At 39.7% G+C, this 25,984-nt stretch overlaps 1 protein-coding gene across 2 annotated transcripts in view; it reads right to left on the minus strand.

Annotated features, from left to right (window-relative positions):
- The window catches only part of PCCA (propionyl-CoA carboxylase subunit alpha), a 402,018-nt gene that overhangs the window by 358,934 nt on the left and 17,100 nt on the right, over positions 1-25,984 (minus strand). For both annotated transcript variants that reach the window (XM_080662438.1, XM_080662437.1), the window contains exons 2-4: positions 23,634-23,711; positions 17,161-17,208; positions 16,980-17,048 (exon numbers count right to left, since the gene is read on the minus strand). In XM_080662438.1, the coding sequence (XP_080518564.1) occupies positions 16,980-17,048; positions 17,161-17,208; positions 23,634-23,711 (195 nt within the window). The remainder of the gene's footprint in view (positions 1-16,979; positions 17,049-17,160; positions 17,209-23,633; positions 23,712-25,984) is intronic.

Here is a 25,984-nt window from a genome sequence, read left to right on the forward strand (position 1 = left end):
AGGGAACCCCCACCCTGATCTGGGACACCCTTCAGGGCAAACCAGCTGGCCCCCACCCATGCACAAGGCCTCTATCCTATCCAACAAAAGAGTAATATGCAGATTGACCATCACTCCAACACACAAGATGGCTGCCCCCATGAGGTCAAAGATCCTGCCCCCATGTGGACACAAGATGGCCACCACAAGATGGCCAGCAAGGGAGGGCAGTTGTGGGCAATCAGTCCAGCAGGGGAGGGCAGTTGGGAGGGACCAGGCCTGCAAGGAAGGGCAGTTGGGGGTGATCAAGCCTGCAGGGGAGGGCATTTAGGGGTGACCAAGCCGGCAGAGGAGGGAAGTTGGGGGCGACCAGGCCTGCAGGGAAAGGCAGTTGGGAGGGACCAGGCCTGCAGGGGAGAGCAGCTGGGGGGGACCAGGCCTGCAGGGGAGGGCAGTTAGGGGTGACCAGACCTGCAGGGGAGGGCACTTAGGGGAAAACAGGCTGGCAGGGGAGCAGTTAGACATGAATCAGGCTGGCAGGGGAGTGGTTAGGGGGTGATCAGGCTGGCAGATAGAAGCGGTTAGGGGCAATCAGGAAGGCAGGCAGGTGAGCAGTTGGGAGCCAGCAGTTCTGGATTATGAGAGGGATCTCCGACGGGCAGTTGGACATCCCTCAAGGGGTCCCAGATTAGAGAGGGTGCAGTCTGGGCTGAGGGAAACCAACCCCCGTGCACGAATTTCGTGCACCGGGCCTCTAGTAAAATATTATAAGTTCAATAAGCAAAAGTTAAAGTACAGAATCAATTTCTTCCATTTTTTAAAAAATCAAAACCCTGCCCAGCCAGTGTGGCACAATGGTTGAGCATCGACATATGAACCGGGAGGTCACTGTTTGATTCCCCATCAAGGCACATGCCTGGGTTGCAGGCTTGATCAATGGTATGCAGAAGGCAGCCAATCAATGATTCTCTCTCATCATTGACGTTTCTACCTCTCCCTTTCTATCAGAAATCAATAAAAACATATTTTAAAAATAATCAAAACCCTAACTTACAGGTCTGACACAGATATAACAATATTTTGCTATTTCTTGTGGAAAGACATACTAGTCTTTTTATTTGAAAATGTAGATAAATATCGTAAAATTAAAGTTATCTAACATGCACTATGAGGAGTACAGCAATCTCTAAATTCTCTAATTCTTTGTTTCTGCTATTCACTAAATTAATGAAGTAGATACTCACCTTCCCATTTAGAAAGTTCTAGTCACTAAAAGCAAACACTCTCATTCCTTTTATTTCTTAACTTTTCTGGAACTACCCCAATCACAGTAGATTAGTGGGATACAACCCTAGAATCCAATCCATTTCTCTTGCCTTCTAAGTCAATATTAACAAGACCCTCTTCAACAAATTAAGAAATTCTCCCAAATCAGTCCTTAATATCCAATGAATTTATTCCATAGACCTGACTCTTCCTGCTCCAAAATTTTATGGAGTGGTTCCAATTATTTCTGCTTTTATAACGCACTAGAGGCCCAGTGCACAAAATTCATGCACCAGAGGGGGGAGGTGTCCCTCCACCCAGCCTGCACCCTCTCCAATCTGGGACCCCTCGAGGGATGTCCGACTGCCCGTTTAGGCCCGATCCTAGGATCGGGCCTAAACGGGCAGTTGGACATCTCTCTCACAATCCAGGACTGCTGGCTCCCAACTGCTCGCGGGCCTGCCTTCCTGATTGCCCCTAACCGCTTCTGCCTGCCACCTGATCACCCCCTAACCACTCCCCTGACAGCCTGATTGATGCCTAACTGCTCCCCTGCCAGCCTGTTTGACCCTAACTGCCCTCTCCTGCAGACCTGGTCTCGCCCAAATATCCTCCCCTGCAGGCCTGGGTCCCCCCCAACTGCCCTACCCTGCAGGCCTGGTCGCCCCCAACTTCCCTCCTCTGCCGGCTTGGTCACCCCTAAATGCCCTCCCCTGCAGGTTTGATCGCCCCCAACTGCTCTCCCTTGCAGGCCTGGTCCCTCCCAACTGCCCTCCCCTACTGGCCATCTTGTGGTGGCCATCTTGTGTCCACATGGGGGCAGGATCTTTGACCTCATGGGGGCAGCCATCTTGTGTGTTGGAGTGATGGTCAATTTGCATATTACTCTTTTATTAGATAGGACAGAGGCCTGGTGCACAGGTGGGGGCCAGCTGGTTTGCCCTGAAGAGTGTCCTGGATCAGGGTGGGGGTTCCCTTGGGGCGTGGGGCAGCCTGGGCGAGGGGCCTGTGGTAGGTTGCAGGCCGGCCACGCCCCCCGGCCACCCAAGTGGAGGCCCTGGTATCTGGGATTTATTTTTTTTTTTAAATATATTTTATTGATTTTTTTACAGAGTGGAAGGAAGAGGGATAGAGAGTTAGAAACATCGATGAGAGAGAAACATCGATCAGCTGCCTCTTGCACACCTCCTACTGGGGATGTGCCCGCAACCAAGTTACGTGCCCTTGACCGGAATCGAACCTGGGACCTTTCAGTCCGCAGGCTGACGCTCTATCCACTGAGCCAAACCGGTTTTGGCTGGGATTTATTTATCTTCTACAATTGAAACTTTGTAGCCTTGAGTGGAGCCAAGCCTCCTGCTTGCTCCGTGGCCGCAGCCATTTTTGTTGGGATTTATTTATCTTCTATAATTGAAACTTTGTAGCCTTGAGTGGAGGCCTGGGCCAGCCACGGTGTGTAGAAATCTTGGCTTCCTCCATTGCCGGGAAACCCAAGCCGTGGCCGCAGCCATTTGGTTGGGTTAATTTGCATACTCACTCCTGATTGGCTGGTGGGCGAGGCTTGTGGGTGTAACGGAGTGATGGTTAATTTGCATATTACTCTTTTATTAGATAGTATCCTATTTTAATATCTGTTAAATTTTCCTCAGAATTTTCTAGGCTACTCTTGTACATTTACTACTTTATCAATTCCCTCCACAAAAATTACATATTTATTAGGATTTAGTAGAAAATGTAGATTAATTTAGAAATAACTAGCACTTATAATGTTCAGTTTACATATACCAATCAATAAGTCCTTATTTAAGCCCTACAAATTTCATTCTAAATTCATATCATAAAGTATTTTTCTTTTCCATTAATTCTTTTCCATTCATTCTACAAGTTACATTTTTTTAAAGTTGCACTTTCTACCATGTTAACATATACAGGAAAGCTATAGATTCTTTTATATTTAACTACCACAGAGATATTTCTTACTGTTTCTGAAGAGTTATTCCATTGACTACATAATTAGAAATCAACACACCCTTAATATTTATGCCTTTCCTGTCCACCACTTTGTAACGGCACTGCCTAACTGCATTACTGAACACTTCCAGAATGCTGGCAAATAACAATGATAGTACGTGTATCAGTCTTCATCCTGACTTTCATGAGAATGCTTCCTATGAGATATAACCTCTTTATTATGATAAGACAGTATTCATCTAATTCTGTCTTACAAAGGATTTTACAAGAAGTGAATTTCTTTTAAATGACATTTTATATTTCTATCAAGATGATCATATAGTTTTGCTCCACTAACCCATTAGAATATTCAATTTATAGTCTCTAATATTGAACCATATTGAAATGTCATGAATATATTCTGCATGGCTGCAGCATATTATTTAAGTAAAATTTTTTTTCTACTCCATATTAATTAATATTCTTCTGTCAATATATAATAGTTATTGTAACTTTATTTTTTACTTACTTTCTTTGCCCGGATTTTGAATTCTGAATTATTATACTGGCTTCATAAAAAATAATGAAAATCTGTTTTTCTGTAAGTCTAGAACAATTTAAACAGTATCAAATTGTCCTCATTCCTGAAAATTGCAAAGAATTCTTATGAGAATCTCTTGGCCTGGACATTCTACTCCATTCCTTATATAACTTAAGCGTCCCTTAATTAATGATTTCTTATCTTAGTCAGGCTCCTTCATGCACAGTTACATAATTACTTGGCACCAATTTTGTAAACTGAGTCAAACAAAATAACTGCTTAACATTTTTAAAGGATTAAAAGCATGTTAAACTCCACTTTAAGAATGGATAGAACAACCAAAGATCAACAAGGAAATAGAAGACTTCAATATACCAATGAACCAATCAGACCTAAAAGACATCTATAGAACACTCCACCCAACAAAGGCAGAATAGAATATACATAAAAACGGAGATGAGAAACCAAGATGTCGGCATAGGTAAACACCTAAACTGCTGCCTCGCACAACAATTTCAAAACTACAACTAAAAGACTAAACGTCTATCACCCAGAACCACGGGAAAGCTGGCTGAGGGGAAGTTCTACAACTAGAAGGAAAGAGAAAAGAGCATTGAGATGTGCACAAGCGCTGAAAAACTGAGGTACGGAGGCGCGCAAATCGGGCTGGTGGCGGGTGTCTGGGAGTGCTGCTTCTTTCAACCCGAAGGGAGACAAGCTCCCAATTACTCTGAACTCCAGTTTCTGGGGAGACGCTGGGGACCCAAACTCCTACGGGGAGAAGCTGGACTGTCTACCATCGGGTCGGAAAGGGAGGGTGACTTTCTGGCAGAGGTGCACGCAGCAATCATTGTTTACTGCACTGGGGCGTGGGACGCGGGGACTTGGAAACACAGAAATGCAGAGACGGCTGACTAGCAGCCATCGCTGTTTGCCACGCCCTAGCCTAGTGAATCCCTGAGACCCCGTCCTGCACAATCTACAAACTCACCCAAGCTCCATGCAGCGGCTTTTGCATATAAATGGCCTGCCCTATCACAGCTTAACCTAACAAACTGCAGCTCTGGTCAGACAGCTCCAAAACCTCCAAACCCCAAGCAAAGAGGAGAAAACTGTAGTTCTCACTGTACCTCCTGCTGGGTGGCCTCAGACAATAGCTGTCCAGCACTCCATTGGAGATCCAGAAGCTAGTGTATCTAGTGGTCAGTGTGAGATGACACCAGATTTCAACTACTCACATACATAAGTGACACATTCAAGAGGCAGACTCAGTGAATACCAAAGCCCCACTGAAGCAAGTCCTGACCCCTAAGCGTGTCTTCAGCACAGCAGTTCTTCCATTGCAGACACAGCTGATCCTCACAGCCAATTGGCCTGCAGGTCAATTCCTCCCAGTGATACCAACAACAATTAAGACTTAACTACAGCCCTAACCGGTTTGGCTCAGTGGCTAGAGCGTTGGCCTGGGGACTGAGGGGTCCTGGGTTCGATTCCAGTCAAGGGCATGTACCTTTGTTGCGGGCACATCCCCGGGGGTGTGCAGGAGGCAGCTGATCAATGTCTCTCTCTCATCGATGTTTCTAACTCTCTATCCCTCTCCCTTCCTCTCTGTGAAAAATAAATAAAATATATTTAAAAAAATAAAAAAAAGACTTAACTACAAGGCTGTACACACAGTCCACAAAGGGGTGCACAAAGAGTGTCCACCTCAGGTAACTGGAGGCCGACCCACTGGCCCATATAGGACACCTAGCACACAAAGCCACCCTACCAACTCAGGGAAGCAGCGAAAATGCGGAGACAAAGAAACAGATCACAAACGAAAGAAATGGAAGAAAACAAACGACTGGATATAGAGTTCAAAACCACGGTTATAAGGTTTTTCAAGAATTTCCTAGAAAAGGCTGATAAATTCAACGAGACCCTCGAGGATATGAAAAAGGACCAACTAGAAATTAAACATACACTGACTTAAATAAATATTATACAGAGACCCAACAGCAGACTAGAGGACCGCAAGAATCAAGTCAAAGAGTTGAAATACAAAGAAGCAAAAAACACTCAACCAGGAAAGCAAAAAGAAAAAAGAATCCAAAAATTTGAAGATAGTGTAAGAAGACTCTGGGACAACTTCAAGCGTACCAACATCAGAATTATGGGGGTGCCAGAAGAAGAGAGAGAGCAAGATACTGAAAACCTCTTTCAAGAAATAATGACTGAAAACTTCCCCTACCTGGTGAAGGAAATAGACTTACAAGTCCAGGAAGCACACAGAACCCCAAACAAGAGGAATCCAAAGAGGACCACACCAAGACACATCATAATTAAAATGCCAAGGGCAAAAGACAAAGAGAGAATATTAAAAGCAGCAAGAGAAAAACAGTTAATTACCTACAAGGGAGCACCCATATGATTGTCAGCTGATTTCTCAACAGAAACTATGCAGGCCAGATGGGAGTGGCAAGAAATATTCAAAGTGATGAAGAGCAAGAACCTACAACCAAGATTACTCTACCCAGCAAAGCTATCATTCAGAATTGAAGGGCAGATAAAGAGCTTCACAGACAAGAAAAAGGTAAAGGAGTTCATCACCACCAAACCAGTATTATATGAAATGCTGAAAGGTATTCTTAAAGAAGAGGAAGAAGAAAAAAGTAAAGATAAAAATTATGAACAACAAATACATATCTATCAACAAGTGAATCTAAAAATCAAGTGAATTAAAAATCTGAGGAACAGAATAAATGGGTGAATATAATAGAATCTGGGGCATAGAATGGGAGTGGATTGATAATTCTCAGGGGGAAAGGGGTGTGTGGGGTACAGGATGAGACTGGACAAAAATCATACACCTATGAATGAGGACAGTTGGAGGGAGGTAAGGGCAGAGGGTGGGGTGGGAACCAGGTGGAGGGGAGCTATGGGGGGGAAAAGGAGAAACAATTGTAATAATCTGAACAATAAAGGTTTATTAAATTAAAAAACAAACATAAAAACGGGCCATAAAGCAAACATCAAAAAATTTCAAAGGACAGAAATAATAGAAAACATGTTCTCCAACCAAAGCAGAAGAAAAGTAGAAATCAGTAACAGAAAGAAACTTGGGAAACTCACAAATGTGTGGAATTAAACAACACACTCCTAAATAACAAATAGGTCAAAGAAGAAATCACAAGGGAAATCAGAAAATATTTTCAAAAATGAAGATACAACATAACAAAACATATGGGATTCAGCTGAAACAATACTCAGAGAAAAATGTATAACTACACACCTATGTTTAAAAATACCTCAAATCAATATCCTCATTCTACCTTAAGAAATTTTGAAAAGAGCCAACTAAACCCAGAGCAAGCAGAATGAAGAAAATACTAAAATCTAGAGTAAATGTAAATGAAGTAGAGAATTTATAAAAGAGGAAATCAATGAGGTCAAAAGTTGTTTCTTTGAAAAGATCAATAACCTTTAACTAAAGTGACCAAGAAAAAAAACCTCAAATGCCTAAAATTAGGAATGACATTACTACTAACCTCACAGAAATAAAAATAAGAAAATACAATAAACAATCATATTCCTATAAAATAGATAACTTAGATGAAATAGTCAATTTCCTAGAAAGACATGAACTACAATTACTGAAAAAGAAATAGAAAATCTGAATTAAAAGATTATAAGAGACTGAATTAGTAATCAACACCCTACCCACAGAAAAGCCCAGTCCCACACTGCTTCACTAGTGAAATCTACCAAACATTTAAGGAATAATTAGAACCAATTCTTCACAAACTCTTCCAAAACAATAGAAGATGAGGGAACACTTACCAAATTATGAAGCCAGGATAACTCTGATACCAAAAAAAAAGAAAGAAAGAAAAAGACATCACAAGAAAACTACATACCAGTATCCATCAATATGGATGAAAAATTCTCAATAAAACACTAGCAAACTGAATCCAGCAACATAAAGAACTATCACCATGGTCAAGTGTGATTTATTCTAGGAATATAAGGCTGGCTTGACATCCAAAAATTAATTAATGTAATACACCACATCAATAGAATAAATAACAAAAACTACATTATCATTCCAGTAGACATAAAAGAAACATCTGAAAAATTCCAACACCCATCCATAATAAAAATACTCAACAAACTAGGACTGGAAGGATATTTCCTCAACCTAATTATTGGAATCCAAGAAAAATCCCAAAGCCTAAATCAAACTTAATTGTGAAATACTGAATGCTTCCCCGCTAAGATGAGGAACAAAATAGGATGCCTGCTCTCCTCACTTCTATTCAATATCATTCTGGAAGTTCAAACCAGGGAAATTAGGCAAGATTATGAAATAAAAAGCATCCAGATGGAAAAGAAAGAAGTAAAACTATCTCTACTTGCACATGACATTCTAAAAAGAGAATCCTTAGGAATCTATTTTTAAAACTATTAGAACTAATAAACAAGTTCATCAAAGTTGTATGACACAAAATCACTATACAAAAATCAACTGTATTTCTATACACTTGCAATTAATACAAATCGAAATAAAAATAATTACAATTCTAGTAGCATCAGAAAAAATACTAATATATTTAGGAATAAATATAACAAACTAAGTATACAATTTATACTCTGAAAACTGCAAAACATTGTTGAAAGAAATAAAGTGACCTAAGTAAGTGGAATGACATCAAAGGAAATATGTTCATGGACAGAAGGACTTAAAAGTGTTGAGATAATAATACTTCTCAAATTGATCTACCGATACCACATAATCCCTTTAAAAGTCCTAATAGGATACAGCCTTCCACTAGGACTATCTTCCCTTCATAAGCTATTCTCTACAAATCTTTCACAAGAAAAATAAGGGCCTGGAGAATCCTATCTAATAAAGAGGGAATATGCTAATTGACCCTCACACCATCGCAAAGATGGTGGCTCCCACAGCCAGAAGGAGGGAATATGCTAATTGACTGCCCCACCCTCAAAGATGGTGGTGCTCACAGCCAATAAGGAGGGAATACGCTAATTGACTGTCCCGCCCTCAAAGATGGCAGCGCTCAAAGACAATAAGGAGGGAATATTCTAATTGACTGCCCCACCCTCAAAGATGGCGGCGTCCAGTCCCCTCAGCTCCGCCTGCCTGCCTCTGGAGTCCCCCAGTCCCCTCAGCCTCCCAGCTGCCCAGGGCCGGCCCAAGGCACAGGCAAGCCTCAGATGTTGGCTGTCCAGCTGTCCAGGGCTGGCCCGAGGCACAGGCAAGCCTTAGATGGCGGCTTCCCAACTGCCCAGGGCCATCCAAGGCTCAGGTAACCAGGGCCTGCCGAGGCTTGCGCTGCCGACAGTGGCAGCAGCAGAGGTGTGATGGGTGCCACCTTCCCCTGATCGCCGGGTCGCCTCCCGCCCCTGAGGGCTCCCGAACTGTGAGAGTGGGCAGGCTGGGCTGAGGGAGCCCCCCTCCAGTGTATGAATTTTCATGCACTGGGCCTCTAGTAACACATAAGAGACAATTCATTACTTGATAAAAGACTTAATGGCCATTCTGCTTTTTCCTGCCTTGACCATTTCCCTCAGTAGTACTTTACACTACTTGTTTACTCTGTTCTCATGCCTCAGATGCAGTTGAAATAGTCTCATCAGAAATGTGAACAGTTTTCCTGGGTAAAGTCTAACTTGAAACTTTTCTAGATCAGTCTTTTATTTATTTTTTATTTTATTTTATTGATTTCAGAGAGGGAGAGGGAGAGAGAAAGAGAGAAGGGAACATCAATGAGAGAGAATCTTTGATCTGTTGCCTCCTTCATGCCCCCTACTGGGGATCCAGCCCATAACATGGGCATGAGCTCTGACTGGGAATCGAACCGTGACCTCCTTATTCATAGGTCTATGCTCAACCACTGAGCCACCTGGGCTTAGGTCAGTCTTCACTTCTCAAAGAAGATAAAAGAACTTTCTCAATAGAGAATAGGATGTCATTTTAAAATAGTAAGACAACAAGTTAACCTGCATAGCCTCCTAGAAGCACTTAAAATCCTACATTAAATATAACAAACATCCTTTAAATGAACAGCTTGGTTTACAAAGAACTACAAGCAACCCCCAGGGATTAAAAACAAAGAAGCCAAAAGCCAGACAGTATCCACTAGAGCCAATACTACAGCTAACCTTGGGGAGTGGCTGGGGATCTAAAAAGTCTAAAGAACTGAGTTTTCACTCTCAGAGAAAGGAGCCATGCGTGAGATGAAGATTAAATGGAAAACTCCCTACATGCCAGGATTCTCAAAGATTACATCCTCAGTAACAGGGGGGTGGAAGGGATTATCCATCTAAGTAGGAAGAAGACAAATACTTAATATTATCAACTAAGGCTCAAAGGAAAAGGAAAAGTCTCCTCTGGAAATTAGAAACTGTAGGCCTATTCAACAGAGGAAAGAATGTGTATGTATAGTTTCATTTCATTTTTTTCCCATTATCCTCATAATTTAGCAACCTTCATACCAAGAAATTAGTATAAAAATTAGTCCCAAATTAGTGATATTCTGGAGGCCCTGGTAGAAAAAGAAAACATGGTACACACCCACTGGGCCATATGTGCAACTCAAACCATGCTGGAACTCAACAATAAAGATATCAAAAATAAGGTCACAAGCAAAATCCACACACATAAGCAAGCAATCCACTGTGAGAAAAGAGTCAGAAATAAAAGAGACACCTAGAAAATTTGAAATAATGTACTTTTTAAATAAGTATACTAAAATCAATACAACGTGAAAGGAGAACTCAAATATATAAGAAAAAACACAATACAAAAAAAAAAAAAAAAAAAACAGGGAGATTCAAAGAGGACAGTAGACTAACAGATTTCTTAACAGATAGCAAGACAACAAATGCAGCCAAAGTAATCATGTGTCAGGCAACTTTATCATTGCATACAAAACTATTAGAGGAGAAGTTATTGGAGGACAAAATATTCACATGGATTCCAAGATTACCCCCAAAAAATAATTTTAAAAGAAGGGTAAATGCACCATTATGATGGAGAGACCTGGTAAAAGTTACCTGAACCAAGTGATCAAGCTTGGTTCCCATTTATAAGGAAACAATCAGCCAAATCCAGAATATCTATAAGCCAACTGGCTTGATAATCAAACATGAACATCAAAAAATTTTTTTAATAAGGAGAAAGTGCAGGAGGACTATTTTATATTAAGTGATTAAACAGTCATAATAAACAAATATAATTCATCAACCTTGACTGAACTGTGGACCAAAGAAAAATACTATAAAAGATATTTGGAGCCATAGGGAAATTTGAATATGTTTTGCATATTAGATTATATTATAGTGTTGCAGAATTTACCAGGTGACAGGAAAATACACGAGTATTGGAGATTCAGAAAAAAACCTTTCTTTAGAGCAGCGCTGCTGGCTCAGGGGATTAGAAGATCCAAAGCTTGAACAACTTATACAATGAGATTACTCCTTATATATATTTCTAAATTCTTTGTTTCCTTACTTATGGGCTTTTGTGGCAGGCTTTCACAGCCCCTCCTGAGTCAGTTAGAATGGGGAAATTAGATTGTATCTAAATGCCTGGCCTGGGTGGTGCCAGCGACCCTTCCCTCTGGCCAAGCTGCCAATTTCCCAGCCTGTGGCCCCTGCAAACTGGGAACACCCAGGAAAACAGACTATTGCCTAAGGAAGGGGCAGGGACTTAATTATAGGCTAATAAGAATGTGCACTAGGACACTGGTCCCTGGCACAGATTCAGATTGCCCCTCCCCCCCAGGTTGTCCCCTATATTCCTCAATAGAATTGGTAATTTTCTTAGGTATGATAGGTATTATAGATATGTAAGAGAATGTCCTTAATTCTGGGAAATAAATACTGAAATATTTGGAGGTGAAATGCCACAATGTCTGTAATTTACTTAGCACATAAGTTACAGACAATGTTATTTAGAAAATTCTTTAGCAAAAAAAAAGGGGGGGAGAAACTCATATTTATACATACATAAATCTGGAAATATAAAAAAATGTCTCAAGATCCTGGTATGGGGGTGGGGGTGTGCCACACAACTCTTGTGCCTGTCAAGACTTCCAGTGCTAGGTAAAGGAAAATGGGCAGAAGATCTGAATAGACCAGCCGTGGGCAAACTACGGCCCATGGGCCGGATCCGGCCCGTTCGGCTGTTCTATCCGGCCCGCGGAGCCGAAAGAGCGGAGGGTTCTCTTGCTCTCCCCTCCGCTCCTTTACTTTGAATTTATATTAGTTCACACAAACACTCCATCCATGCTTTTGTTCCAGCCCTCGGTCCAGTTTAAGAACCCATTGTGGCCCTCGAGTCAAAAAGTTTGCCCACCCCTGGAATAGACACTTCTCCAAAAAGGACATACAAATGGTCAAGAGACATATGAAAAAATGCTCAACATCACTAATCATCAGAGAGATACAAATTTAAACGACAATGAGGTACCATCTCACTCCTGCCAGAATGGCTATCATCAATAAATCAATAAACAAGTGCTGATGAGGATATGGAAAAAAAGGAACCCTTGTACACTGTTGGTGAGAATGCAGGCTGGAACAACCACTATGGAAAATGGTGTGGAGTTTCCTCAAAAAATTAAAAATGGAACTGCCGTTTGACCCAGTGATCCCACTTCTAGGAATATATCCTAAGAAGTCTGAAACACCAATCAGAAAGAATATATGCACCCCTATGTTCTTAGCAGTGTTATTTATAACTAGAGGCCCGGTGCACAAACTTTGTGCAGGGGGCGGGGCGGTCCCTCTCACAATCCGGGACCCCTCAGGGGATGTCCAACAGCCAGTTTAGGCCCAAGCCACACATGAATCAGGCCTACACCAGCAGTCAGATATCCCTCTCGCAATCCGGGATGCTGCATGCACCAGTGACCATACTTTTCAGACAGGTGAAAGGCATCTTGCTGTTGTATGGGCAGCTAAATTTTTTTTGCCCTGATTATAAAAAGTAGTACATAACATGATCCTTCTGAGGCAGTAGTACCATTTCCCCATCTTATGGGTGGAAAAACTGAAGCAGAGAGAAGTTAAGTAATTGGCTTTGTCACACAGTTATAAGTGTCAGAATCAGGGCTGACCACAAAATGTCCAAGCCAGAGTCCATGCATGTCATCGCTGCATCATCCTGTTTTTTCAGTGTTAGAGTAGCCTTGCCAGGTTTTAATTTTTAAATCTAAGAGACTGTTCCCAATATATAGGGTAGGGTCCGTAGGCATGGCCGGCAATCAGGGCCGATCTGTAGGGCAACCGGCAGGGCAATCAGGGGCCCCCGCTGTCACCTGCCTTGGCTGGCAGCCTGGAGCCCACCGCTTGCCAGCCCCATGCCCCGCCACCACCGCTGGTCTCCTCCTTCTGAGGGGGAACCGGCAGGCAGAGCGATTGGGGGTGCCCTCTGGCATCCGCCTTGGCTGGCAGCCTGGCGCTGCCCGCTCGCCAGCCCCAACTGGGGGTAGCTCCTGCATCGAGCGTCTGCCCCTGGTGGTCAGTGCGCATCATAGTGATCAGTTGTTCCGCCGTTCAGTCAATTTGTATATTAGGGTTTTATTATATAGGATAGCTATGATCTGGAAACAGCCAAGTGCCCATCAGTAGATGAATGGATTAAAAAAAAAAAACTTGTACATTTACATAGTGGAATACTATGCAGCTATAAAAAAAAGGATCTCTTACCCTTCGAGACAGCATACAGGGACCTGAAGAGTATTATGCTAAATGATATAAGCCAGTCAGAGAAAGACAATTATCACATGATCTCACTTATATGTGGATCTAATGAACAAAACAAACTTACAAACAAAATAGACCCAGAGACATTGAAGCATGCAACTGACTGACATACTTCAGAGGGAAGGGTGAGCAGGGATGGGGAAGAGATGGGGGGGGAGGTAGGAAGAGATGAAACGAAGAACTTATATGTATAGATGCATAACCTATAGACACAGACAACAGTGCAGTGAAGGCTTGGGGAGGGTGCGGGAGTGGAGTGGAGTGGAGTGGAGGGGGTCAATGGGAGGGAAAAAAAGGGGTTATCTTTAATACTTGCAACAATAAAGATACTTTTTTAAAAAAAGAAGAAAATGTGTCAAAATGTTAACAATTGGTGAATCCACATTAAGGGTATTTGGCCTATGGCTGAGGCTTAGATTAAACTTTGACCATCCCAACCATCATATACCCTCTTCAAGTTTTCATTATATTTAAACAACTTAAGAATATAAATAAATGGCCAACAACATGAAAAGATAATCAATATTCATTAGGGAATCTAAATTAAAACCACAATGAGATAACATATGCTGGACACTTGCATATCAAAAATCAAAAAGAATGATATTACCAAGTGTGAGCAAGGATGTCGAGCAACCTGAATTCTCATACATTAGTGGTGGGAGAGAAATACAAGCATATGTTCACACACAAAAACTTGCACAAGTGTTTAGAGAAGCCTTGTTAATAGTAGCTAATATTGGTGGAGGTATGTGTCTAATTTGACAAGCTCATCCTAAAATTCACACGGAAGAGATAAGAATAGTGATGATTGTGAATAAGATGATTGGGGAAAAGGGAACCAATAGAAAAAATTGCATAATCACCTTTAAAATCCAACTTTTGCCTATTACACATTGTTTGCAAGTTACTTTGCTCTCCTTCATGTGACTTACCATTTAATGTTGTAACTGTCAGACTTTTTCCCTGCTTAACTACTTAAAAATTAGTTGTTTTTAACATAAAATTAATAGCATTTAGAATCAACTGTTGCAGTATTTCACCATCACAGTAATATTTACATTTTAATTTATAAAATTAACATATGAAAGTATGTAAGATTTTTTACTCCAAGTTACATTTAAAATTCTCACCTCTGGAAAATAAACATTGAAATATTAGCAACACATCTGTTCCTGTTACTGATACTGTAAAGCTGATTAGATATAATGGTAACATTTTTGATCAGGAAACAAAATATACTATTAGAGGAATTCACCTTTTCTACTTTCTTGAAACTGAAGCAAAAACCAAATAGCCCATATGACCTATGGCTGAGGCTTAGATTAAACTTTGACCATCCCAACCATCATTATTATCTTGCTTATCCTTATGGTATCATTCCAGAAACTAATTTAAAGTAGGTCATATTAGGAGGAAGTTATTTTTTGGTTTTTTTTAAATATATTTTATTGATTTTTTACAGAGAGGAAGGGAGAGGGATAGAGAGTTAAAAACATCGATGAGAGAGAAACATCGATCAGCTGCCTCCTGCATACCCACCACTGGGGATGTGCCTGCAACCAAGGTACATGCCCTTGACTGGAACAAAACCTGGGACCCTTCAGTCTGCAGGCCGACGCTCTATCCACTGAGCCAAACCAGTTAGGGCTTAGGAGGAAGTTTTGATGGAGTGTGAATTGCTTCCGTTGTGGGTCTTGGCCAGTCTTATTCTAAATTATGTATTATTATCTCTGGTATACTCACCAAAGTGGCTAAAAGTTTTTAAAATATATAACTACCACCTCTGCTTTAGGAAGTATATGAATGACAAAGACTTAGACCAATACTTTTGCAACTAGTTTCTTCAAAAGTCTGGAAAATAACAGTCTACCTCTAGATCAAAATACAAAGCCACAAATGCAAGAATGAGGAAAGGCAGTCATGCTGTTTGGGGCAAGAACTTACAGAAATTGATTATTCTATAACGCCAACTTTGAAATGTAAATATATAAGGAAAAAATCAAAATATAAATAATGTTGCCCTAGCTCGTTTGGCTCAGTGGCTATCAGACGTCCTCAAACTACGGCCCACGGGCCACATGCGGCCCGCCGAGGATATTTATCTGGCCCGCCGGGTGCTGCTGCCTGTCCTGCTTAGCAGCCGACTCGTCCCGGGCCCGCAGTGCGCATAGGAATTTGTTCATAATTTTTTTTTTAAACTATAGTCCGGCCCTCCAATGGTCTGAGGGACAGTGCACTGGCCCCCTGTTTAAAAAGTTTGAGGACCCCTGGCTAGATCATCAGCCTGCAGACTGAAGGGTCCCAGGGTACTAGGGCACATGGCCAGGTTGTAAGCTTGATCCCCAGTAGGGAAATGGAAGAAGCAGGCTATCAATGATTCTCTCTCATCATTGATGTTTCTATCTCTCTCCCCCTCTCCCTTCCTCTCTGAAATCAATAAAAATCTATTTTTAAATAATTATATAAATATATATATAATGTTGTTATCCATCCCAGCAGTAACCTCCATGAGAATACAACCTAGAGAATTAGCTATATTGTGGTATAAGAAAATAAGGAAAAGGTTATTGTCAGACTTGAAATAAAAACAGAAATTGTGGCCCTAGCCAGTTTGGCTCAGTGGATAGAGCATCGGCCTGCAAACTGAAGGGCACATGCCTGGGTTGCCGGCTTGATCCCCAGTGGGGGGTGTGCAGGAGGCAGCCAATCAGTGATTCTCTCTCATCATTGATGCTTCTATCTCTCGCTCCTTCTCCCTTCCTCTCTGAAATCAATAAAGAGATACATTTTTTTAAAAGGTATTGTACAAAAAGGAAAAACAGTAACTTACATTAAAGTACAATTACTTATATTTCACTCCATAAAGTTCTAATAATTTACATTCATTTCCCATGAGATTTTTTTTCTACTCATAGTTCATCACTGCTTAAAAAAAAATGCCTGCTTGCTAAAAATCCTCAATAAAATTATATATCATTTACTGCTTTATGCTATACTTTCTTTTGTTCATGTCCAGTTAGGATTAGCCTCCCTTTCCTTTACCAAAATTTCAGCTGAACACAGTAAAGCACTCAGGAAGGTTAAACAATGATAGGAGTCCCTTAGTGATACTGGAGTCAGGCTGTGGGGAAATGGGTCTCATAAGGCAACACGGCATAGATAGTTCATTAATCTTTGAATCTAACTTCCTCATGCTTTACTTAAACCTATTAGGTGACCAGCAATCAGTCTAGCAATTTCATTCTATTAGTTTTTTAAAGCCTTGAAAAAAACAGTTTAAGACCGGTTTTGCTTAAAAGAAGGGTGAGTACTTAAATAGTGTGTGTGTGTGTGTGTGTGTGTGTGTGTGTGCGTGTGCACACATATACCCTTTTCATGTCACAGTGGGGGAAACTATATCTTTCACCTTTTTTCTATTTGACCCAAAATAAGGTTCTGATTTCAAATAAAGCATAAATATACTTACAGAACTAGTATCAACATCACTGTGGATGGCGACCGTCTTAATGCCCATCTTCTTGCAAGTTTTAATAACCTATTTTAAAATATATCAATGTTATCTATTAACAGTAATTCACATTTAAAGGGATTTAATAATAATAAAATTCACCGAGTAAAATGGAAAGTAAAATTAAAATTCTACTCACCCTACATGCAATTTCTCCTCTATTAGCAACAAGAATTTTATCAAAAGTCTGAAGAGAGAAAACACAAATAAGAAGATATTGTTACTCTCACTTTGGGACCAGAAAACAAGTTTTTTCACAACTGGATATGATCTTAATAAACATTACTTCGTAGAGTAGTACTAAATACTATATACATGTTCATTTACAACCAGGTTGCTACTGAACTCATCTGGTAGGATCTGGCTGTATAATTATTCTGTTAGAGAATCAGTTGACTAGGTTCAAGAGTGCAGAAAGGGACCAAGAAGACATTTATAAATTCTCTTGTCAAAAGATAACCTTTAAATGATATTACAGAATACGAAAAACCTTTAGACAAAATTATTTGACAACTTCATTTATTTTCTAAATTCAGGGCAATTCTAAGTGTCATGAATTGTTTATCAAGGGAATGTCAGATATTCATATGCCATCTCTATTGATTTGGAGTGGAGAATTAAACGGTATTTTTAATAACTCGGAACAGATACAAATTATGCTTATATCCAAAGATTCCAAGCAGGTTATGCTATTTGAATAAAATGTTAAGTTTGAATAGCCATCAAATTTTGAAGCAGCTGAGGCCACATAACAGAAAGAGCTCAGCCAGCATGGCTCAGTGGTTGAGCATCAACCTATGAACCAGGAGGTCACGATTCAATTCCCAGTCAGGGCACATGCCGGGGTTGCAAACTCGTTCCCCAGAATGGGGCATGCAGGAGGCAGCCAATCAATGATTCTCTCTCGTCATTGATGTTTCTATCTCTCCCTCTCCCTTCCTCAATGAAATCAATAAAAATATATTTTTCTAAAAAAGGAAAAAAAATAGATCCATTCTGTACTTCCATTTCTAAATTCTAAATCCAGTTTTGCCACTAATGACCTATTTGACTTTAAGAAAGTATCTGCAGGTCTTGATTTCCACATATATAAAATGACAGCATTCTAACAGGACACTATTTAATAAAGTTCTCTTCCTACTCTAAAATTGTACAAGCTAATCCTTTTAAAGAATTGCAAACACAATCACAAGTAATTTGAATGCAATACATTTTATCACACAATCATTTGTGAGTGATTATTATAAGTTAAATGGAACTATACAAAAGTTTTAGTTATATTTCTAAAAGAAAATATAAAGTTATATATAATCTTAAAAGTATTCTTATGTAACTTAAAGCGCTATTTTAACCCAATAGGGAGTGACAATTTCAAAATTGGAAAAGGCCTTCAAAGTCTTGGTTTAACATTATGTCACATGTAGCTCATTCCATCAAACTGAGACAAGCCTCTGCTTAAAGATAGATAAGTAAACTCCCAACCTGATAGAAGCCTGAGTCTTTGAGAGCCTTGAGTAGATAGGCCCTTCAAATATCTTAATCTCACCTCAGGCTTGAGGCTGTAAAATCACCTACTTTTCTATACCCAAATGGTGATGAGTAAATCCCTGTAAACAGTAAACATATACTAAGAAAAAACTGTTCATGTTCCTTGAACTGCATTTTAAATAATGTGAATGTTTACTAAGTATTAAATATACTACAGCTGATAAAAGCAGCACAAACACTGGAAGTTACACAGTAAGCAACTGTTAAAGTAAATATAACAAATTATTATAACATTATTATTAAGTTGTATCCAAAAAGCAGAGTAATGGTTAAGAGCCAGTCTGGAGGTTAACTGCCCAGCACGTGATCTTCCTGTGTGTATTCTTCTGTGAGAATTCTTGAGCCCTATTTCCTGGTATGTAAAACAAACAACAGCATCTGGAGGTTTTAAAATTATAAGCCAGTCAGAGAATGACAAGTATCACATGATCGCACTCATATGTAGAATATAAGTAACAAAATAAACTGATGAACGGAGTGGATCCAGAAACTCGAAGCATGGAACAGAGTGTGGAATCTCAGAGAGAAGGCAGGGGAGGGTGGGTGGGTGGGTGGGAGGTAATCAACCAAAGACCTTGTATGCATATATGCATAACCCATAGACACAGACAATAGGACACTGAAGACCTGGGGGGAAAGAGGGAGAGGAGGACCTGGAGGGGATCAATGGAGAGAAAAAGGGCACATATGTAATACTTTCAACAATAAATAATAATTTTTTAAAAAGAATATGAATTGACACCCTCAGTGTTTGGAATAGTGCCTAGCACAATATATACTCAACAGGTGTTAGCTATAACTATTGTTATTACCCCTTTGGGCCACACACCAGACTGTTAGGAATCTTTAAGTGTGACCCTATCTAACAGGAAAAAATCAATATCAAACAAATATATGGCCCTACCCGGTTTGGCTCAGTGGATAGAGTGTCGGCCTGCGGACTGAAGGGTCCCAGGTTCCATTCCAGTCAAGGGCAAGGGCCTTGGTTGCGAGCACATCCCCAATAGGGGGTGTGCAGGGGGCAGCTGATCAATGTTTCTCTCTCATCAATGTTTCTAACTCTCTATCCCTCTTCCTTCCTCTCTGTAAAAAATCAATAAAATATTTAAAAATATATATATTTGCACCTGACATCTTTTTCAGGGATATGATTACTTTTATGTGCAACTTAACTGGGCCACAGGGTGCCCAGAGTAAACATTATTTCTGGTTGTGTCTGTGAGGGTGAGGGTGTTTCCAGATGAGACTAACATGTGAACCAGTGGACTCAGTAAATTACATGCCTTCTCCAATGTGTGTGGTCATTATCCAATCTGCTGAGGGCCCGACAGAATACAAAGTAGAGGAAGGAAAATTCATTCTGACTGCCTGATTGAGCTGCAACATCGGTCTTCTCCTACCATTGGCTGGGACTTACTGGTTCTCAGGCCTTTGAACATCAACTAGAATTACACTGCCAGCTGTTCCGGATCTCCAGCCTTCCTAATAGTGTGAGCCAATAAATCTCCATCCATATCTCCTGCTGGTTCTGTTTCTCTGAAGAGACCTTATCAATCCAGGACTACTGTTTTACCAATTAGTACACAAGTTCAATAAAGATAATTATATCAATTAATCTTTTAAATAAATAACAGATGTATATGGTTCAGAATTTCAAAGCTAAAAAAAGAGGATATACTGTAGAAAGCCTAAGGTAGCACTGAAAAATTACAAGTAATTTTTGGTATTGCTCAAGCTCAAAATATAAAGCTAGGGTAAAAAGGCCAGAACATAAAGGAACTTACTAGTATATGCCACTTAAGGAACTGGGACTCTATATGTGGAGAGCCGCATATAAGGCACTCTGAGGATACTCCAAGGGGTTGGGGGAGGAGGGAAGCCATTTAAATCAGGAACCTGAATACCTGAAGATGGAAGGGCTTTCATATACCATGAGAGACAGAGAAGGCTGTTCCATAACTGTGCTAATTAATGTCATTTGGGAAAGAAATACATTGGAAATTTCCTGAGGATTTTTTAAAGTTATTTTCTTTTAATTTGTTCTCTCTCTATGCCTTCTTCCTTCTTTCCCTTCTCTATGTTTAGATCTCCATTGCTCAGATCTAAAACTACAAAGGACATTTCACTGCATTCAGACACCAAGAGATGGGCTGAGCCGACCCATTCCACTGGGTACTTTTTGGAGGAATGATGGCAGAACTCCAGACATGGAGTTGCTCACCAAACACTACTGAGAAGGGATATATAGCACAGAGGGTAAATTCACCAGCTCAGGAGAAGAACAGGATTGAGTTTACACCAAGCTTACACTTACTATTTGTGAATTTTGAGCCTCAGTTTCCAAATGTACAAATTAAGTTGTTAAGAATAATATTAAGCAGCTGACATTTAGGGCACATGCATTCTATATGCCAGGTACTATGACATGTCCCTTTTGTGCACTATCTCATTTAATCCTCATAATAGTCCTAGGAGGTCAGTTCTGATAAAATCCCCATTTTACAAATGAAAAGAAAAAACAAACACAAAAAAAAACTGAGACTTGATTTGGCCAAAGCCCTTGCCGAAGTCACAGTTTAACTAGTAGTAAAGCCAGAGTTCACCTCCAGATATTCGTGTCAAAACACACCATGATGTGATATGATCAGAGTATTATGGCACAAGCTTTAAACATTTTATTATTAATGCCAAAGATCACATTTGTTATGGCAGGCACGCCATAGTGCAATACTGGCTCCACTAATTTAAGGCCTACTGAAACCTCCTGATCTTTTTCTAGTAAATCGCTATTAAGTTAAATCTTCCCTATTCTCATGAACATACATGAGACAAACTGACTTGTTAAAACTCAAGTCAAAAAATAATCTTTTTAGTAATGATTAAATTTCACTTGGTTTAATTTTGACTTGATGTGAGTCTCTGATAAAATGTGGAGTAAGAAAATAGTCAATGGCAAGTTCAAATGAGAATCAGTTTATGTATTACCAGCCCGGCCAGAGTGGCTCAGTTGGTTGGACATCAAAGGGTTGTCAATTCGATCCCCAGTTGAGGCATGTACAAAAGGCAACAGATCGAAATTTCTCTCTCATATCAATATTTCCTTCTCATTGGCACAGCAAAGAAGAAGGCAAAGATAGCAGACAGCAGATCTGATTTCAGACATTTACAACAAAATAGGGACCTGCTTAGTGGATCCCAAGAGAAGGAGGGCCCTCTTTAAATGTTCTAAACCAAGATCATTATACAAATGTATTTATTTATTTTTAGTAATTATCAATGGCCACACAATATGGTAGGCATGTTAGCTATTCTTGTAACCCTCACTATGAGGTTGTAGCAAAACTACTAGTAAGTATCAAACCAAAGTCTGCCACACATACAGACACTTACTAACAGACATATAAACAATCTTAAAATGTGCTCAGGGAATGAGCACATTTCCTGGATAAGCTCTGGGAATGTGGATAAGCTCAGGGAGTCTCAAGTTCCTGCACTTTATAATGCTCCAACAGCCTGCATGAAAACTTCACATGAGGCAAATGCATCAAAATTCTGATTTGGCTAACCATATTGTCAGACTCAGAGCCATCAAGAATTCTCCAACCCAATGACTGAACACAGGACCATTTCATCAAGCACAGGTTCTATCCTTAAAGGTCAAGAATGAAAGGCCAACTAGATGGTTATTCTTCCAATTCAAGGGCTCAGAATTTCTATAATATATTAGCTAACTATATTATACCACTAATTTAATCAATGTGGACCCATTTCTAACATGATTACCTAATGAGGAAGGCTATGAGTGTTTATAGAAAGATTGCTGAATCACTTGTATTTCCCTCCCCTCTGGAATGTGGCCTCTTGAATAAATGCTAGCTAAGCACTCCTACAGTGTTCCTAATTAGGACAGCCATTACCTCTAGATGGGAATGCAACAGGTGTGCAGAAATGTACATACATACATGCACCCAAGGCATACTGTCTATGCTGAAGTGGGTTTTTTTCCTACTAATCTATAGATTACATATAGGGAGCTTATCAAAGCTAATTCATCTGGACCTATGCCATTCAATAAAGTAACCACTAGTCACATGAGGTTACTAAGCACTTCAAATGTGGCTAATCAAATTGAGATGTGCCAGAAGTGTAGATTATACACTGTCTTTAGAAGTCTTGGTACACACACACACAAAAAAAAAAAAAAATGCAAAGTATCTCATTGATACTTTTTTTATAGATTATATGTCAAAAACACTGAGTGAAAATACATTAATCTCACCTGTTTACATCTATTTTCTTAATGTGGCTATTAGAAAATTTAAAACTACATATGCCCTGCAACTTTGTCCACATTATATTTCTATTGAACTGTAATAATGTAGACCCTTACTCTCCCCAAGCCTCTAGATCTCCTCAGGAGTTTTCTATGCTTCAACAGATGATTTAGAAGACATCAAGGCTATTTCATTGTCAAATAACCATTCATATCAGTTCTACTTTCATGACATTCAACTTGAACCATCTCTTCTTAACCAAAACTCTTCTGCCCTCTTTGATGCCTCTATTGTCACACTAAATCATGTTTTATCTCTAATCACAACTTCCAGTCCCTTTATCTCTATTACCCACCTCAAACATATCAGGATTTTAACTCGAATTACCTTGTCTAAAAATTTACAATATATATAATTGCCTTCAATCAAAACAAATCTTAAATATAAAGTAAATTTTTAAGAATCAATAGTTTAAAATCTCTCAATGCCCAGTCTTTAAGAGGAAAAAAAAAAAAAAAACCCTCACATTATATTAGTTATTCTGCTGAAAACAAGGGAAACACATTGTAAATTTATTCAATTTTTGGCATAAATACAAAATTAAAGACTCAGGCTGTGGCTCACAATGTAAAAAGGAACAAAGATTGAACACCCATAAAACCTATGATGTTAGAGCAAGAAATCATTACACAGCATTAATAAAATTTAATCAGTCCACTGAACACAGTGTGGAAACCAGAAAGTAAAACTATTACAACTTACCTGTTGAAAATATTTTTTGAATACTTACTTTTTCATTAGAATCATATCCCGCTGAACAGAGACTACGGGTCACCATTAAGTGCTGTCTTGAATGGTGTGAAACATTCTACAAAAAAAAAAAAAAAAAAAAGTGAAATAAATTATAGCAATTTGAATGGGCTTCAAAAAATATTTATTTTTTAGAGGGGTAGGAGGAGGGGGAGAGAAGGGGGAGGGGAGGAAAAGAGGACAGGGGATGGGGGACGGGGGGCAAATTTTAATTTTTCCAAAGTCACAAGGCTAGGCTATAATGGTTACAAGATTGAAGCATAGGCCTGTTAAAAGTTTTTTATTTTGAGATAATAAAAAAAGTGGCACCTCCCATCATAACCCTAATGTTTATGCAAAGACATGATTTGGGGTGAAAAAAAAATTTGCCAAGGGGGTCTCACTACTCCTTGTGTTCAAATAAAAATTCAGTCTCCCACTGCCTTCAGAAGAGCTATAATGTAGTAACTTTTCTCTTACATTGAATTTAAAAGGATAAAGGATATTCCTTCTTCTAAAAATCATGTCCTATGCTTATAACCTCAGCCAATGCAAAAACAAATTGAGGAATGAGAAGCAAAAACTACCTGGAATTTCTCATATTTATTTTCTTGCAAAGTAGCACTAAGCTATTTGCACAAGAAAGTAAATAGCATACCAGCTTTCTATCAATTTTATAAAATGGAACTCCCTAATACTGTAAGGTCTATAATGGTCTGTTGCAGGAACATGTCTCTAAAGGCAAAAATCATATGTGTCTTTAATCTCTACCAAATAAAGGATGTAACTGATTCCTGGTGGCTCAAATGTGAGTCTTCTAGAGACAAAACGCAATCTGGGATAGAAAATTTAGGTTTTTGTTTTTTTTAATAAATCTTTATTGTTCAGATTATTACAGGTGTTCCTCTTTTTTTTTTTTTTTTTCTTGGTTTTTTTTTTTTTTTTTTCAAATTTTTATTAAGGTATTATATGTGTAGGTGTTCCTCTTTTTTTTCCCCCCCAAAGCTCCCCTCCACCTGATTCCCCACCCCACCCCATGCCCTTACCCCCCGCCACTGTCTTCATCCATAGGTGTAAGATCTTTGTCCAATCTCTTCCCGCACCCCTCACACCCCCGTCCCCCTCAGAATTGTCAGTCCACTCCCGTTCTATGTTCCTGATTCTATTCTATTCACCAGTCCATTCTGTTCTTCAGATTTTTTATTCACTTGATTTTTAGATTCACTTGTTGGTAGGTATGTATTTGATGTCATTTTGTTCATAATTTTTATCTTTATCTTTTTCTTCTTCTTCCTCTTCTTAAATACCCTTCAGCATTTCATGTAATCCTGGTTTGGTGGTGATGAACTCCTTTAGCTTTTTCTTGTCTGTGAAGCTCTTTATCTGACCTTCAACTCTGAATGATAGCTTTACTGGGTAGAGTAATCTTGGTTGTAGGTTCTTGCTGTTCATCACTTTGAATATTTCTTGCCACTCCCTTCTGGCCTGCATAGTTTCTGCTGAGAAATCAGCTGACAATCATATGGGTGCTCCTTAGTAGGTAATTAACTGTTTTTCTCTTGCTGCTTTCAAGATTCTCTCTTTGTCTTTTGCCCTTGGCATTTTAATTATGATGTGTCTTGGTGTGGTCCTCTTTGGATTCCTCTTGTATGGGGTTCTGTGTGCTTCCTGAACTTGTAAGTCTATTTCTTTCACCAGGTAGGGAAAGTTTTCTGTCATTATTTCTTCAAATAGGTTTTCAATATTTTGCTCTCTCTCTTCTTCTGGCACCCCAAAAATTCGGATGTTGGTACGCTTAAAGTTGTCCCAGAGGCTCCTTACACTACCTTCATATTTTTGGATTTTTTTCTTTTTGTTTTTCTGGTTGGGTGTTTTTTGTTTCCTCATATTTCAGATCTTTGGTTTGATTCTTGGGGTACGTTGATCTACAGTTGAGTTTCTGTATATTCTTTATTTTAAACAGTGTATGCTTAATTTCTGACTGGTCCTTTTCCATTTTTTTGGCATTCTCATTAAGATCCTTAAAGGTCTCACTAAGTTCCTCAGCGTTTTTAGAAGATTCTTGAGTAACCTTATAAATATGGTGCTGAACTCTATGTTGTCCAGTAGTTTGCTTTCCTCCATTTCTTTCATTCATGACCTGTTTCTTTGTCTCTGCATTTTGCTGCTTCCCTGTGTTGATGGAGTGGCTTTGTGTGGTAGGTGACCTATAGGGGCCAGTAGCTCAGCCTCCCCAATCACCTGAGGTGGACGCTCTTGGTACACCCCTTTGTGGGCTGAGTGCAAAGTCTTGGTGTAGTTAAGCCTTGATTGCTGTTGGTACACTGGGAGGAATTGACCTCCAGGCCAATT

The sequence above is a fragment of the Plecotus auritus genome (assembly GCF_963455305.1).
Source record: "Plecotus auritus genome assembly, chromosome: 3".
Taxonomy (NCBI): Eukaryota; Metazoa; Chordata; class Mammalia; order Chiroptera; family Vespertilionidae; genus Plecotus; species Plecotus auritus.